The following is a 16394-nucleotide window of genomic DNA, read 5'->3' as shown; positions in this document are numbered from 1 at the left end:
GAAAAAAATAGAATAAAATAATAGAATAAAAGGCTGCACCGAGGGGTCTCCCCCCGCCCGGTGTCGGGACGGGTGCTCTCGGGGGTGTCCGAGCGGGGTGGGAGCTGCGAATAAAATATAGAAAATAGAATTAAATGCAACAGAAGAGCGGTGGCGGTGCTGGAGGAGCTGCCCCGAGGGACAGACAGACAGACAGCCCCTGCCTTGGCTCGTGGGACCCACCCCGTGTCCCCGAAGAGCTGCGACGAGGGGCGGTGGCGGTGAAAGGGCGGCCCCGGGGCGGGGAGATGGGGGAGTGAACGGGAAAAAAGAGAGAGAGAGAAGGCAATAAAAGAGCCGCGACCGAAACTGCGGCACCGAGGGACACCGAGGGACACTGAGGGACACTGAGGGACACTGAGGGACACTGAGGGACACCGAGGGACACTGCGAGGGGGGACGAGCGGCCCCGGGGAGCGGCCCCTGCCCCGCGGCCCTGAAAGAGCTGCCCCGACGGACCGGCGGGCACCGGTGGGAGGTGGGAATCGGGGGGGTTGTTCGCAACCGGCTCCCCCGCAAAGTGGATTTTACGAGTTATTTTTAGTTTTTATTCTTTCCGCGGTTCGGTTTCTCCTCCCCCGCCCCCCGACTTTCCCCGGCCGCGGTCCTGCCCGTGCCCCGGGAGCCGCCGAACCCGCGGGAATCGGGATTTTTCCCGCATTAACGGTGGATTTTGGGTGCGATGGAGACTCTCAGATCCGGGCGGACTCCGTCTGGCAGATCCACTGCAGCCCCGTGTCGCAGGCGCGGGGGTCGATCCTGTCCCCCTTGAGCGCCCCGCAGGCTCCGGGACCCTCCCCGAGGTCCTGCGGGAACCTGCGGGTGCGGGAGGGGGCCCGTGTCACCCCCGGGGGGCCCTCGGGGGACAGGGGGGTGCCCACCCCGACCCCCCAGCGCTCCTCACCGGCTCCAGCCCGGGCGGGAGCCGTTCACCCACGTCCAGCCCATCCCGGGCGCGGGCACCGAGAGCCCGATCCAGAAGTGGCGCGTGGGTTTCCTCAGGGTCTCATTGAGGGAATCCTGGCCCGGGGAAAGGATCAGTGGTGGCGCTGCCGGGCCGGGGATGGTCACCCCAAAATAGGCTCCATCCTCACCCCGGGACCGAGCCAGGCCCATGTCCCTCCCCCCCGGTCTGCCACGGGCACCGCGGGGAATTTGGGAATGAGGGGTGTGATCCCAGGCTTCTGGGGAGCCCTTCGCCCTCCCCTGGGGTGCCTCCAGCCCCTCTGTCCCCTCGGTCCCTTCACCAGCTCGTCCTTGTCCCACGGCATCGCCATCGCGGCCCCGCGGTCCCCGCAGTCCTCCCGGCTCCCGGGCCACGAGTTCATCCTTTCCGAGACCCAGTAACACTTGGTCCTGCCCAGCATCCAGCCCACGGGGCAGAGCCTGCACCCCTCGGCCTCTGCGGACAGACAGACGGACGGACGGACGGACCCCGGCGCGCTGAGGCACCGTGGGGGGACTGGGGGAGGCTCCAGTTTGGGGAGGGGGCATCGATGGGACCCCCGGGGGGTGGGGGGTTACCTCGCGGGGGGCACAGGATCCTCCTCAGCTCCCTGAAGGTGCCGTCCAGGCTGGCACAGGGGGGTCCCAGGGAGGTGTTCCCCCACCCCGAGGTCGCCTCGGGCTGTGCCCTCTCTGCCACCCACCAGGACACTGGGACAGGAGGATGCCCAGCCCGGTCAGGGGCGCTGGGGGGGTGGGAAGGGGCAGAGGGGTCCGGGTGCCCCTTCCCACCCCCCAAACTCACCACACAGCACCAGGGACAGCGCCAGGGCAGCCGTGAGGGCCCCGAGGAGGCAGCGGGGGCGGCGGGGGGGGGCTGTGGGGGGCACCCACCGGGGTTCTGGAAAGCCAGATCCTACAGCTGGGGGGTGGAAAAGAGCACCCATCACCTCCTCACCCACCCAGAGCCCGGGGCAGGGGGTCCTGGGGCAAAGCACCCTGGTGAGACCCCCCCAACCCCTGCAGCCCCCCCTGCACAAGAGCAGGAGGAGGTTGGTGCCCCCCAAAAATCCCTCTGCTCCCGCTGTTGGGGGGTCCCAGCTCGGGGGGTGGGACAGCAGCCAAACACAGCCTCGAGAAAACCCCCCAGCCCCTCCTCCCTCAATCCCTGCCTCAGTTTCCCCACCCTGAGCAGCTCTTGGGGACCCCAGGGGTGACATCACCCCAACCCCCCGAGTCCCTGTTCCCCCCCCGACCTGGGGGGGGCCAGAGGACACGACCCCCCCCAGTACCTGCCCCCGGGGAGGATGGGGGGCTCCCCGCAGCCCCTCGTTTCCTCCCCTGCTCTAAGGCCGTGTAACCGTCCTGGTCCTCCATGTCCCGCCGCTCGGGGTCACAGTGGCCACAGGGGGAAGGCACAGGAAGCCAAAGCTGCCCCCCCGGGCTGCTGTGAACTGGCAGCGGGTTCGGAGCTTCCTGTCCCCAAACCAAAGCCCCACAACTGCTGGGGGGACTCGTCCTGGGCTGGGGGGGTCGGGGGTCTGTGCCCAGAGGAAGGAAACCCACGGGAAGGGACAAGGAGGACAAGGGGACACAGCACGAGCTGTTGGGAGGGAAAAACCACTCCTCACACCCCTCAAAAAATGGTGAAAATAAGAGATCAAGGTGTTGATCGAGATCTCTAAGAGATGAGAATTGATAAAATACCATCAGCAGGAGCTCAACATGAGAGAATTGCTCAATAAAGCACCAGTTCTGTCCAAAAATAGGTGTGGTTTCATGTAGCTCATGGCTGGTTTTCCCAGCTGTGTCTGTAGGGTAACATCGGCTCAGCAGGAAGCCCCACTTCTGTTGCCCAACTTCTCTTGCCCCCTAATGAGGAGCAATTTTATTGGGCTAATTAATTAGTCCCTGATGTTCTTTTTTCCTCTGCCAGGCACAGGCCAGCCCGGGCTCCGCAGGCTGCAGGGCTGCTGCGTCCTCCTGGGGCTTGACCCATCGGTTTTATTTGCCCCAAAAAGGGGAAAATGGCCCCAAATCCCTTTGGCCAAGCGCAGGACGGGGACAGAGTTCTGGCAGAAAACTCCAAAAATCGGTTTTGCCCAGCTTGGGAAGAAAAAAAACAAACAGAAATGAGGTGAGACCCCCCAGCAGCACTTCTGTGCTGTGTCCCCCTGAAGCCCTCCCTGGAGGGTGCTGGAGGGTGACTGGGTACACTGGGAGCACTGGGAAGAAATAATAAAACGAGGAGGAAGGAGAAGATCGGCCGCAGTCCGGCAACAAAAAACTCGGTGTTTTCCACGAGGCCGCTTTATACCCACAGGGAAGGGCCGGGGCGGATCGAAAAAACAGCCAATGGGAAGCGCCAGAGAGCCCCCGGCAGCCAATGGGAAGCGTCGGAGAGTCCCCGCCAGCCAATGGGAAGCCACGGTTCCTGATGCCAAAACAAAATGAAACTACGTCTCTTGCGAAAGTCGTTTCCTCGTTTATGACTAAACCGACCCTTCCGGGAGATCTCCCAGTCTCTGAGATCTGCCCTGCCAAGGTGAGTCCTCGAGAGTAGCCCCTGGGCTGTCAGACTCAGGGGGGTGGGAGCTCCCTGCCCACAGTGAGCCACGGCTGGCACAGGGCTGAGCCCCCACATCAGGGGCTTGTCTCTGGGGGGGCTGCAATTAATTAATTAAACGTGGCACGTTGAAGGGAAGGGGGGAATAAACCCCAAAAGTCACAGTTTTACAGCTGGGTTTAGTGAGGCTTTTGCTACCATGGGGTTGGTTTGAGTGTCTGCTGCGGGGTTGGGCTGGTTTCTCATTTTTGCTGCTTCTTCAGGGGTTTTGTTGGGTTTTATTCAACCCCTGGTTGCTGACAGGGTTGCTTCTCGGGGAGAGAATTCAGCAAATCGTGGTGCAAAGAGGTAAATGATGATATAAAAAGGACTTTAATTTGTTCCAGATGAGTGGAATGAACAGTGATTTTGGGGGGAGCTGGAGGGAACCAGCTGGAAACCACGGGGGGCTTGGGAGGGATTGAACCTGGGCAGGAGCTCGGGCTGCACCAGGGGGGGTCTTACAAGGTGAACCTTCGGGGGTCCTTTTAGGGGAATTTGTTGAATTTGTTCAGTCGTCACTTGAGGCAGAAGTGAAAGTAGGACTGGAATTGTGGTTTGAAATGAGGGGTCTGAATTTGTGCACTGGGGCTTCTGCCATATCAAGCAGGTCCAGGAACTTGATAGTTTCGTTTATAAACTAACAAGCCCTTCATCTCTAACGATCCGTCCCCCACTTTCGGGCTCAGCTCCAACTCAGAGCTTAGTCAAGGTCTGGCCCTTTATCCTGTTGCATTTGGAAACCCCCCGGATGAGGAAGCACCACCCCCTTCTGGCTCATCCTGTTTTTGTTCCTTTTTCATACCAATTTAACCCTCCCACTGCTCTGGAAACTGTTATCTGAGCTCATCCTTGAGCTTCCTCCTGCAAACCCCCTCTGAGGGAACTGCTTTGTGCTTTTTCACATCCGTTTACCCACAATCAAACCTTTGCAGCTTTCAGAGCTCACCTTGCAGTGAAATATTGCTGTTTTATCAGGACACCTTCCTGACGAGCTTCTGTTGGTCCCTTTGGTGCTGGTAATAACTCACACAAGACCCAAGAGGAACAAAAGCTGCTGCCCCTGTTGGTTTGGGGTGCAGGGAACCAGGTTCTGCAACAGTGGGCACAGGGGAGGAACCAGAGCGGGGTTTCCTGTGAGCAAAACGAGCTCAACACAGAAAACCCGAGCAGAACAGGTGCTGTGAACTGTTACAACCTACTTTCCACCCTGTGTGGTTTTGCAAAAGGGCCCCCAAAGCACAAACTCTGCTCCGAGCCCTCGGTGCCTCTCCTGAGCCCTGAAGGGGCTCCTGTCCCCTGCAAACCTGTGAGCTCTCAGTGACTTATTTATTTAATAGTTCAAGTGCCTTTGAACTTGTCTTTCCTTTCTGCTTAATCTGTTTGGGGTTGTTTTTTCCTCTTTAATCTTACTCCCTCCCCTCTCTCCCCCTCCCTTATCTTTTCCCCTCCCTCTGTCCTTTGTACCACGTCCTCTCCCAGATGTGGGTTCAGCCCTGCCAGATGGTGCCCTTGGCACCACGATAACACTGAGAGCCAGTGCCAACCCCACAGGGGCTGTCCTGGCTGGCAGGGCTGTGCCCAGGAGGTCTCAGCTGCCTGCAGGTCCCCTCAGCCTCTCCTCTCCTCCCAGCCCAGGCTGCCGAGTGCATCCACCCCACAGAGCCCAGGGACACGTCAGCCCTGAACCCCTGAAACTTCTCTGCAAGGATGGGGAAAGGAACCCAAAGGCCAAATTCTTCCAGCCAGGAGGAACCACTGAACATCTGCAGCGACCCAGAGAAAGAGTCCAAATGTGGTAATGCTGGAAAAACCAAACGTTCCCAGGGAGGGAAGGGGGTGGGAAGAGCATCTCGCTCCAGGGCGGCACCAGTGGGGTGGGGCTGGAGCCTTTGGGTGGGTGTGGAGCAGCCCAGGCACAGAATTCCAGGCTGTGGGATTCACCTCTGGAGGCTGAAGATCCGTCTCCAGGCCCTCAAACACACGTGGGTGGCTCTGAAGGACCCCTGAGCCCCCAGAGGGTCCCTGGCTGGGGCTGGGGATGGACTGAGGGTCCAGCACAGGGGGACAAAGCAGAGGGGAGAGGAGCCAGGCCATCCTCACCCTGCTCTTTCCTGCCCCAGGGTCCTACAGAACCGAGTCAGAGCGGAGAATATCCCCCAAGGTGCGTGTTCTCCTGGCTCTGAGTGTGTTCCTGGGGATCCTCAGCTTGAGCCTGGCTGGAGCAGTGGCTGGTGAGTCCCACCCAGGCACCCCCAGGGGGAGGATCTGGGCCAGGAGGTGGGAGGTGGGAGGATCCCAGGACATTCCCAGCATCCAGAGAGGCTCCCAAAGTGGGTGACTCCCTTTTTCCCCTGCACTTTCCTCCAGGTATTTGCTCCTCCCTCGGTCACACCTTTTCCCAAGAAAATCATCCCCAGTTTCCTCTTCCAGCTGCTGGAAAAAAAAACCCCAAGGAATCAATCCCATTTTGCTGCTTTTCGGGGCTGCCCACGTGTCTGACTCAGCTCTCTGTGTTTCAGTTCTCAGTGCAAGACCCCCTTTCCCTGAGCCAGAATTCTCCCACGTGTGCCCAGACACCTGGCCTGGTTTCCAAGGAAAATGTTATCATTTCTCTGAGGCTGAGGGCAACTGGACCACGGGCCGGGCAAGGTGTGAGGCCCTGGGAGCTTCCCTGGCCACCATCAGCACCAGGGAGGAACTGGTGAGGACTGGGAGGAACTGGTGAGGACTGGGAGGAACTTTTCCCTTGGGAAAAGCCCCAGGTCTGGCTGGGGGTGGGCACAGGAGGGAAGGAGGAGGTGGGGAAGGCAAGACTGGCCAAAGCCAACGTTTCTTTGCCTTCCAGGCCTTCCTTCTGCGCTACAAGGGCGAAGCAAACCACTGGATCGGGCTGGGAATGAGGGATAACGGCTGGGAGTGGATCAATGGCACGGCCCTGAACGGCAGCTTCGAGGTGAGGGGTGGGGGCCCCTGCGGGTACCTGAACCAGGGCAGGATCAGCTCGTCCCTGTGCCACACGGAGAAGAACTGGATCTGCAGCCGCCCCGACAACTTCGTCCTGTGGGAGGGGAAATTAAGAGACTCCAAAGCGGGACTCTCAGCCTAAATCTCCGGCCAGACGAGGGAGCTCCACCCCGGCACTCACAGAGTCTCCCTCACAGAGTAACTGCCCTCACAGAACAGCTAGCACTGCAGCTGGAACTGCTGGACGAACATCCCTGTTGTCTGACCAGGAAATATTTACTGAACCCCAGAAATATCTTGTATCTGAAGGCACCTCACAAAGGTCATCAATCCAACCCTCAGCCCTGCCCAGGCCCATCCCCAGGAGTCACCCCCTGTGTCCCAACCAGCATCTGAGGGAAGAACCTTTTCCTGAGACCCAACCTGACCCTGCCCTGACACAGCTCCAGCCCTTCCCTGGGATCCAGAGGGACTTTGAAGGGTCCTCCAGCAAAGCCTTGGACACTGTCTCCCAGGGCACACTCCTGGAAAAGCTGCAGCCCATGGCCTGGACAGGGCCCTCTGTGCTGGGTTAGGAACTGGCTGGAATGCCCAGGCCCAGGGAGTGGTGGGGATGGAGCTGCATCCAGTTGGGATCCGGTCACCACCTCCTCACTCTGCAGCTCCCTGCCAGGAGGGTGTAGCCAGGTGGGCGTCGGGCTCTTCTCTTGGAAGCAGCAGTAGGACAAGAGCCCTGTGCCAGGGGAGGTTTAGGTTGGATATTAGGAAGAAGTTTTTTTCAGAGAGAGTGATCTTCCTGATTCTCTATCACTATATATTTGCACCCTAACAATGCAGATACAGCTCTACTTCTCTCTTCTCCTTTTTTTACATTTATAATAAAGTTTGTACGGCCCCACGGCTGTCCCTCGTGTCCTGGTCAGTGCGGGAGCTGCGGGGGCCGCTCGCCCCGTGCGGGGCAGGGAAAGACCCGAGGGAACGTCCTGGCGGGTGCCGGGGTGGCTGAAGGAGCCCTGAGGGAGCCAAGATGGCGGAACAGCCCTCACAGAACCGCCCTCACAGAGTGACACTCACAGAACCGCCCTCACAGAGTGACACTCATGGAACCGCCCTCACAGAGTGACACTCACAGAACCGCCCTCACAGAGTGACACTCATGGAACCGCCCTCACAGAATCGCCCTCATAGAATTGCACTCACAGAATCGCCCTCATAGAATTGCACTCACAGAGTCGCCCTCACAGAACTGCCCTCAGAATCCCCCTCACAGAACCTCCCTCACAGAATTGCCCTCACAGAACTGCCCTCACAGAGTCGCCCTCATAGAATTGTCCTCACAGAACAGCCCTCACAGTGTCTGCCCTTACAGAACTGCCCTCACAAAATCGGCCTCACAGAGCTGCCCTCACAAAATCGCCCTCACAGAGTTGCCCTCACATAATCACCCTCACAGAGTCGCCATCACAGAGTCGCCCTCACAGAGCTGCCCTCACAGAACCTCCCTCACAGAACCTCCCTCACAGTCGCCCTCACAGAGTCACCCTCACAGAACCATCATCACAGAATCGCCCTCACAGAATCGCCCTCACAGAATCGCCCTCACAGAATCGCCCTCACAGAATCGCCCTCACAGAATCGCCCTCACAAACTCCCCTCACCAAATCACCCTCACAGAACTGCCCTCACAGAACCTCCCTCACAGAACCACCCTCACAGTCGCCCTCACAGAACTGCCCTCACAGAGTCACCCTCACAGAACCATCATCACAGAATCGCCCTCACAGAATCGCCCTCACAAACTCCCCTCACCAAATCACCCTCACAGAACTGCCCTCACAGAACCGCCCTCACAGTCGCCCTCACAGAATCGCCCTCACAGAGTCACCCTCACAGAACCATCATCACAGAATCGCCCTCACAGAACCGCCCTCACAGAACCATCATCACAGAACTGCCCCCACAGAGTCCCCCTCACAGAATCACCCTCACAAACTCCCCTCACCAAATCACCCTCACAGAACCGCCCTCACAGAACCTCCCTCACAGAGTGGCCCTCACAGAACTGTCCTCACAGTGACGACACCGAAGGGACGGGTGTTGGAATGTGTGTGTTTATTTTAGGACAGTTTGGTTGCAAAGGAAAGCAGGGATGGAGCCGCTTGGCTTACTGTCATCTACAGTAGTATAAAAGCATAAAAATAACACTTAAGTGTAGGGACCGAGATGGTGTGACTCTGGGAGAAACTCAAGGGGAACTTGCAAGATAAATGCACATGCGGTGATAAATCCGTGTGTGTGGGGGAAATTGCTTGGGAGTATTTTTCTCCTGCTCTGTAAATGCTTAATTAAAGAGCAGATATAGAGAAAAGTCACTAACAGGAATTTACTGCTGATGTAACGGGGTGGATAAACCATGAAAAAATTGTAATAAATTTTTTTTTTTGTACCACACAAAGTCCGTGCCTGAGTGTGTCAAGTGGAGGCATCATCCAGCTTCCCACCCGTGGGCGAGGAGAGCTGGAAAGGGGTTTTTTGGCAAACCCACGTGTGGTCACTGGCACAGCCATCAACCTCCAAGCTCTTGCCTTTCAGGGCCCCACACCCTTCATCCACCTCCGGCAGGTCCCCAAACCTGCACAACAAAGGGTTTATTGCCCCATAAACGACCCCAACGTGCCCCGTGACCCCAATGTGCCCCATAACCAACCCCAACGTGCCCCATGCCCCCAATGTTCCCCAGGACCCCGACTCTTGGTCTGCAGAGTGTTGCCAGAGGAATCAGAGACCCTTGCATGGCCCCCAGCGATGTGTGGACGTGGATCGGGGTCTCAAACGGAGCAAAGGTGCTTTTTTACCCCCCCAGACCTCGGACACTCACCTTTGGGGGTCGTAGGGGGTGTCATCCACCCACATCCACTCCTTCTGCCGTGACCTCAACCCAACCCACACCGACCGTGGGCTCCCGTCTGTGACACTCTCGACGTTCTCCTGGGACGTGGAAGGGACAAATTGCTCCCAAAAAATCTCTGTGGGGAGTTCCTGACCCCCCAAATCCACGGGACACGAGTGTCCCCATGCTCTGAACCCCAAACCCTCCTGCTGCTGGGAGCCTTTGCCCCCCTAAAATCCCAGGACTTTGGGGTCCTTCCCGAGCCTTCTCCTCCCTGTTTACCATTTCTGTCTCGTTCTTGAGCACCACCAGCTCGGAGCCCTGATCTTTGCAGCTTTTCCTGCCCTGGGTCCAGCTCCCCGATTCCTTGGAGAGCCAGTAGCATCTCTCCCCACGGAGCTGCCAGTCCTGGGGGCACAGCTTGCAGCCAGCAGGGGCTGGAGAGGAGGAAAGGCCACGAATGAGACCCCCCAAAGGTGAGCAAGGTCTTCCCCGACCCCCCAAATGAAAGGCACCAAACCCTTCAGTCATTTCCCAGCCTTGTGGTTTGTCTGCTCTGCCACCACAGAGGAGGAGGAGGAAGAGGGAGAGGAGGGGGAAGAAGAGGAGGAGGAAGAAGTTGGGTGGTGAGAAACATCCCCCCCTTGGGCTGACCGTGCTCCTCCAGGGAGGTGGGACCATAAAAAATCCCACAGAAAAAATGCTCCTTTTTGCCAGAGAACCCTCGGTGCAGGGTCTCCTCGCAGGAGGAGCCCCCCGAGGTGCCACCTGAGCCTCTCCCAGCAGAGCCAGGTGGGAAGGGGGCTCACCTGGGGGGCTCTGCCCCTGGGGCTGGCAGAAGTACCGCACCAGGGACGGGAAGATGCATCGCTCCGTCTGGTTCCTGGCCTGGATCTCAACTCTGGGGTCACTTTCAGGACCTGGAGAGCCCTGAAAAACTGGGAGCAAAGACCTGGGGATGAGAAGCTGCAGCCAAACCACAAACCCCCTCCTTTGGGGGATGCTCCAGGTGTGCCCAGAGGGGGTTTTGCTCTTGGCTCTCGTGCCTGCACCAACCCTCCGGGGCCTGAACCGCTGCAGCAAACCCAGATTTCCGCTCCCAGGCCTCTCGTTGCCGGGGTGTGAGGTGGAGATAAGAGCTGGTTACTCACCCCTCGCGCTCAGGACCACCACCAGCACCAGCAGGACGAGGTGCCCCAGCGCCCCGGCTGCCAGGAGCACTCTGTGCCACCACGGGCACGGGGCAGGAGCTGGAAGAGGCCACATTTAAGCTTAAAAAAACGAAGAAAATCAGGGGTTTAGAGCAAAAAAAAAACCCCAAACCCCTCTGCTGAGCTGTGAGTTGGAGCAGAAGTTTCTGGTTGCTTTGCTTCCTCCAAAGCCATAAATCCCCCCTGACAGGGCTCGAGCCAGGGGGGTTTGGGGGGCTCAGGGGGTGCAGCAGCCTCGGGAGCAGCCTCGGGGACCCAGTGCCAGAGGGCAGGACCTGGGAACTCCCAAACGGGCTCAGTTTCCAGCTGGGAGTTGGTGGCCGTGGGTCCCTCCAGCCCTCAACTCCTCCGGGGTCTGGACGGGGCTCGGCCCCTTCCCTGCCCTCCCAGGGGTGGGGGCTCCCCTGGGGCTTCCTGGGGCCCCTTTTGGCCACCGAGTGAAGGGTCTGGGAAACAAAACTGTTCCAGTTCTGGAGATTTTCCAGCCTCTCCTGTCCCTGTCCCGCTCCAGACAAGCCCAGACCCCATTTCAAAGACACCCCACGAGCTTGGAAACCTGAACATGGGGATGGAGGAGCGAACAGACCCCAAAGGTAACGGGCCCAAAACTCTTCCCAGGGCCCGAAATAAGCCCTTTTTCCCCCAAAATACACTCACCAGGACATCTCTCAGCCGGGGAAGGCCCGTTCCCAGGATTTCTCAGATCGGCATAAACGATTTCCCCAGCCATGGTGGCTCTGGAGGTCGTTGGTGCGACCTGAGAGCGACACCAGCCTCGGACACCTTCTCACCCCGTGACCAACGCGCGTCCGGCCCCAGGAAACGGCACCAACCGGGCCTTTTATGTTTCTTTGGGGTTTTTTTTAAATATATCTCTGTATTCTGCAGCCTCCCCTGTGCCTGGGGGTCCTGTCCCCAGCCAGGAGGAGGAGGAGGAGGGGGCTCACCTGGAGGTGCAGGAACACCCGCAGGGTTGGGCCGAACAGCGGGGAAAATTATTAAATTAATTAAATAAATTTATTAAATTACCTCAAAAAAGCCTCTGATTGAGGTTTTTAGGGGGTGAGGCTGAAACGTGACAGGTGATATTTGGTGTTGCTTCCCCAAGAAGCATCTTACGAGGAGGGGGGTGGCAGAAATGCTGCAGCCATGGGAGGGTCAGAACCAGGCAGGGCAGGAGGAGCTGACACCCCCCCGGGCATTTAGGGGGGTTTTTCCCCACTTGTCTGACACCCCCTTTGTCCCCCTCGGCCCCATCGGTCGGGACAGATCCAAGTCCTGGGTTCTGGGGTTGCCCACAGTCGCTTTTGGGGTCCCGCGGGGGCCCCGGGGGCCGGGACAGGACCGCGGGAATGTCGGCGGGAATGTCCGCGGGAATTCCCGGCTCGAGCGCATCCCCTGCCGGCCGCGGCGCACAAACGCACCCGATTTCCCTCCGAAAAGGGGAAAAAAACCGGCCCCAAATCCCTTTGGCCCGAGCGGAGGAGGGGGGCAGAGTTCGGGCGGAAAAGTCCAAAAATCGGTTTTGCCCAGCTCGGGAAGAACAAACCACCCAGAAGTGAGGTGGGACCCCCCCAGCAGCACCTGTGGGCTGTGTCCCCCTCCCCAAAGCCCTCCAGGGTGACTGGGCAGAACTGGGAGCACTGGGAAGCAGCCCCAGGAGCTCCAAAGCTCCGAAATTTGGGATGGAATCCCGGGGGGAAGGGACAGGGGTGGATTTCACAAGGTTTTATTACAAAACTGAACAAGGTGACAGAACAGAACAGAAGCACTGGTGGGGACCACCGACCTGCATCCAAGGTGGGGGACCTCCTGCTTCACTCCTGATGGGCAGCATTGAGGGTTAGGGTGCAACTGTGGGCTGTTAGAGAAGCAGGAGGAGTTCTGGGATGGTTCTAGAAGGACAAAGAAACCCAGAGCCCCCAGTCCAGGCAGCCACATCATGTCCCCTCCCTGCAGGCTCATCCCCTTCACACCAGGCACTGAGGTGACCCCGAGGGGTTGCACTGAGGTATCCATGGCACCAAACTCTGAGGTGATGCTGACAAACAACTGCAAGGCAGGTGGAGAGCTGAGGTGTGCTGGGAGAAGAGGCAAAGCTGTTGAATATTCAGGATGGAGGAAAAGGTCCCCTTCCCACTGTCTATCCCAGGCGATCCTGGGGTCTGTTGCAGAGGTAAGGCCGCTGAGCCGAGCAGAGCCCGCTCCTGAAGCGCCGCTGGCCCAGGTACACACACTCGGAGTCACCGAGGACGGGGACCCTGCAAGGAGGGGCAGAGACAGCGCTGGCACCACAGGGGGGGACAGTCTGTGCCCCCCTGACCCCCCAAACCCCCCCGGGACTCACGAGGAGTTGTAGCTGCTGCCGTCCACCCACTGCAGCCGCTCGCCCCGTCTCCGCAGCCCCAGCCAGTAATCCAGGTTGTCGTTGAGGCGGAAGAGGAAGCCCTGGGAGGGAGAGAGGAGCAGGCAGTGAGAGCTGCCCCGGGCCAGGAACCCCCCTCAGCCTCCCCTCTGCCACCCACACACCCCCCAGAGCCCCTCACTCACCATTTCCCTGTCGCTGAGCACGGCCAGGGAGGCCCCGAGCTCGGAGCAGCGATCCCGAGCCTGCTCCCAGGTCCCCTCATCCCTGGAGAGGTAGTAACAGACCCTGTTGTACCCGACCCAGGCCTCGGGACAGGCCAGGAACTCTGGAGGCCTGGGCGTGACTGGAATCTCTCCAAGGCTTCTCACTGAAGGAGGAAAGGGAGAAGGTCAGAGGATTCCCCTCCACAGGGAGCCCAGCCCTGTGCCCAGAGGCAGCTGCTCCTTCCTCACCTGCCAGCACAGCCACGGCCACCACCAAAGCCAGGAGCAGGAGCAGAACCACTGCCAGGGCGAGATGCCCCAGGAGCCTCGTGCCTGGGGCAGGAAAGAGCCGTGAGGACGGGGCTCACATCCCTCACAGGGCTCTTCCAGACCCCTGGAGCAGCCTCACACCTGCCAGCCCTGTCCTCGTGGGGTGACACTGTCCCCTCCCCACAGGACACAGGGGTGGCCCTGCAATCACCCAGAAAGGGGTTTTCTTGTTCGCTGATCAATCCTGGGGACCCAGGGGCTCCTTCACAACCCCGTCCCCGGAGCAGAATCCACCCTCCACATCCGAACTCACGGGTGCCCTCTCTCTGCTTGTGACAAGCTGCATCTCGAGGCATCAGCGGGGCTGGCAAAGCCTCTTTCAGCCCAGGCTTGGGGGTGGTTTTACCACCACTGTTGAGGCAGAGTGGAGAGACCATGATGAGAGGACACGGCTGGGCCCTGCGGGACACTCGGGCTCAGGAAGGCGATGCCAGCAAAGTCCTGCCCTGTCCGTTCACAGTGACCTGTGGAGAACAAACGGGAGCTCAGGGTCCGGCTCCTGCAGCCTCAGCTCCATCCCCGGTCCCCTCATGGGCCCTTCCCAGCCCGGGAACAGCCCCTGCCCCGGCACTTTGGAGCGTTTCCATGAAAAGATTCTGTTTATTGGGATATACTGGTTTATGAAAGGGAGGTGGTTACACCATTATGCAAGTCCGGGCTGTCCCGGCGGCCTCTCACAGAATCATCGACCAGGTTGGAAAAGACCTCCGAGATCACCGAGTCCAACCCTGGATCCAACCCCGCCGTGCTTCCCAGACCGTGGCACTGATGCCACATCCAGTCTGTCCTTAAACACCGCCAGGGACGGGGACTCCAGCCCCTCCCTGGGCAGCCCATTCCAACGGCTGATTACTCACTCTGCAAAGAATTCCCTCCTAATATCCAACCCAAACCTCCCCTGGCACAGCTTGAGACCGCGCCCTCCTGTCCCACCGCTGGTTCCTGGGAGAAGAGCCCGAAGCCCACCCGGCTGTCCCCTCCTGTCAGGGAGTTGTAGAGAGTGAGGAGGTCTCCCCTGAGCCTCCTCCTCTCCAGGCTGAGCCCCCCCAGCTCCCTCAGCCTCTCCTCAGAGGACCTGTGCTCTCACTGCGTTACGGAACCATTTGGGCTGAACGGGACCCCAAATCCACCCTTAAAACGCGGGGAAGGACCAAACCGCCAGAACCCCCGAGGGCCTCCAGCCCCAGGAGAAGCGAGCGCGGGTCTCACCTGCGCCGGGGCCGCGTCCGAGCTCCTCACCCGCCGCCTCACCGGGGTCCGGACACTGCCGTCGCTCCCGGTGCTGTTACGACTCCGAGAACGACAACTCCGTGGACTCCTTCGTGGGCGTGGCCCACCCTACGGCCGTGACCAATCAGCGCGCGGGAGCCAAGAGTGACGGGTCAAACAGCCAATACGAGGCTTTGGTCCCCTCCGCAGTGGGTGCCGCTGATTGGTGGAACCGTGAGGACTGTTCCGCCATCTTGGCTCCCTCAGGGCGAACGGGGCAATCCCGGCACCCGCCGGGACTTTCCCTCGGGTCTTTCCCCGCCCGCGCGGGGCGAGCGGCCCCCGCAGCTCCCGCACCGACACGAGGACACGAGGGACAGCGGTGGGGTCGCACAAACTTTATTATAAATATAAAAAAAGGAGAAGGAGAGAGAAGCACAGCAGCAGCACTGATACAGTAACTGCTGAGGCCACAATCAGGACATTGTATGTTCACATTCGAATATTCAGCAGTGGCCAAATACTTCATATGCGCACATTAAAGCACTGTAGTGTTATGCATCCACACCGTTAAGTGATAGAAAATTAGGACCCAACCAGACATGCCTGTCTCATATTGGCCTTTTTAGCCATCAACACGCTTGCAAGAAACGTGGGTAAAGCCCTTCCCAAATCTTCGTTTGCGAAGCCTGGCCATGAGAAAATTAGGAAAACTTCTGGAGAAAGAAACCCCTAGTCCACGAAGGCACACATCATGTCCCTGCAGGTTCACCTCCTTGAGACCAGCTACTGAGGTGACAATGACAAAAGGCACTGAGGTTCCTGAGGTTGTGCTGAGATGTGGCACAAAGTAAATGTTCATCTGTGGAAGGACATCCCTGGGCTCGTGGAAGAAGGAAAGCTGTGAGTCTTCAGGACGGAGAAGGTCCTTTCTCCCTCACTTCCATTACAGGTGGGGTTGGGGGTTGCTGCAGAGATACGGCAGCTGCTTTGAACAGTCCTCGCTCCTGAGTTTATTGTCCGCCAGGTACACACACTCTGAATTGCCAAGGACCTCCAGCCTGCAATGAGGAGCAGAGACAGCGCTGTTACAGGGCAGGGCTGTGAACAGGACAGGTCGGCTCTGCCCATTCCCCCCAGCACATGAGGAGACAAGCACAAGGAGGGACAGTCCCAGCAGCCTCATCCCCCCCATCCCCTGCCCGTCCCCCGGGACTCACGAGGAGTTGTAGCTGCTGCCGTCCACCCACTGAAACCTCTCGCCCCGTCTCCGCAGCCCCAGCCAGTAATCCAGGTTGTCATTGAGGCGGAAGAGGAAGCCCTGTGAGGGAGAGAGGAGCAGGCAGTGAGAGCTGCCCCGGGCCAGGAACCCCCCTCAGCCTCCCCTCTGTCACCCACAGCCCCCAGAGCCCCTCACTCACCATTTCCCTGTCGCTGAGCACGGCCAGGGAGGCCCCGAGCTCGGAGCAGCGATCCCGAGCCTGCTCCCAGGTCCCCTCATCCCTGGAGAGGTAGTAACAGACCCTGTTGTACCCGACCCAGGCCTCGGGACAGGCCAGGAACTCTGGAGGCCTGGGCGTGACTGGAATCTCTCCAAGGCTTTCTGAAGGAGGAAAGGGAGAAGGTC

General features: G+C 59.3%; 5 protein-coding genes across 9 annotated transcripts; 1 reads left to right on the top strand and 4 right to left on the bottom strand.

Moving 5' to 3' along the window:
* Positions 1-558: 558 nt before the first annotated feature.
* On the bottom strand, positions 559-2020 carry LOC113988448 (killer cell lectin-like receptor subfamily B member 1A). Of its 4 annotated transcripts, none has more exons than XM_039389356.1 (4): positions 1790-2020; positions 1564-1695; positions 1287-1441; positions 559-855 (listed from the first exon to the last, which is right to left on the bottom strand). In XM_039389356.1, exons 1-4 carry the CDS (start codon positions 1929-1931, stop codon positions 700-702), a joined length of 585 nt encoding a protein of 194 aa, XP_039245290.1. In that variant the 5' UTR covers positions 1932-2020; the 3' UTR covers positions 559-699. The 4 variants fall into 4 exon arrangements, 3 of the variants coding, with proteins under 3 accessions (XP_039245290.1, XP_039245295.1, XP_039245288.1); XM_039389361.1 differs by lacking the exon at positions 559-855 and adding an exon at positions 921-1059; XR_003540909.2 differs by lacking the exons at positions 559-855; positions 1564-1695 and adding an exon at positions 921-1059.
* A 1846-nt stretch (positions 2021-3866) lies between these two features.
* LOC113995597 (C-type lectin domain family 2 member B-like) lies at positions 3867-7151 on the top strand. Its single transcript, XM_039389347.1, has 5 exons — positions 3867-3898; positions 5253-5387; positions 5713-5823; positions 6112-6293; positions 6438-7151. The coding sequence occupies exons 2-5, from the start codon at positions 5300-5302 to the stop codon at positions 6696-6698; spliced, it is 642 nt and encodes a 213-aa protein (XP_039245281.1). The 5' UTR covers positions 3867-3898; positions 5253-5299; the 3' UTR covers positions 6699-7151.
* Positions 7152-8572: 1421 nt separating this feature from the next.
* On the bottom strand, positions 8573-12274 carry LOC113988443 (killer cell lectin-like receptor subfamily B member 1B allele B). Of its 2 annotated transcripts, none has more exons than XM_027722070.2 (6): positions 11315-12274; positions 10598-10696; positions 10256-10384; positions 9729-9883; positions 9435-9544; positions 8573-9188 (listed from the first exon to the last, which is right to left on the bottom strand). In XM_027722070.2, the coding sequence occupies exons 1-6, from the start codon at positions 11385-11387 to the stop codon at positions 9029-9031; spliced, it is 726 nt and encodes a 241-aa protein (XP_027577871.1). In that variant the 5' UTR covers positions 11388-12274; the 3' UTR covers positions 8573-9028. The 2 variants fall into 2 exon arrangements, with proteins under 2 accessions (XP_027577871.1, XP_039245274.1); XM_039389340.1 differs by having other exon boundaries at positions 10598-10717; positions 11315-11402.
* Positions 12275-12370: 96 nt separating this feature from the next.
* Positions 12371-14873, bottom strand: LOC113988447 (C-type lectin domain family 2 member B-like). Its single transcript, XM_027722074.2, has 6 exons — positions 14768-14873; positions 13812-14022; positions 13478-13561; positions 13208-13392; positions 13005-13105; positions 12371-12918 (listed from the first exon to the last, which is right to left on the bottom strand). Exons 2-6 carry the CDS (start codon positions 13933-13935, stop codon positions 12801-12803), a joined length of 612 nt encoding a protein of 203 aa, XP_027577875.2. The 5' UTR covers positions 13936-14022; positions 14768-14873; the 3' UTR covers positions 12371-12800.
* Positions 14874-15150: 277 nt separating this feature from the next.
* LOC120324832 (early activation antigen CD69-like) lies at positions 15151-16365 on the bottom strand (the record flags this gene model as incomplete). The annotated part of the gene is made up of 3 exons (XM_039389336.1): positions 15151-15828; positions 15988-16088; positions 16189-16365. Coding segments are annotated over 3 exons (393 nt in total), but the record flags the coding sequence as incomplete, so codon positions are not given.
* Positions 16366-16394: the final 29 nt, after the last annotated feature.

The sequence above is a fragment of the Pipra filicauda genome, unplaced genomic scaffold, assembly GCF_003945595.2.
Source record: "Pipra filicauda isolate LSUMZ 115617 unplaced genomic scaffold, ASM394559v2 scaffold1252_size20768_pilon, whole genome shotgun sequence".
In the NCBI taxonomy this organism is placed as follows: Eukaryota; Metazoa; Chordata; class Aves; order Passeriformes; family Pipridae; genus Pipra; species Pipra filicauda.
This window is presented reverse-complemented; position numbering and strand designations above follow the sequence as displayed.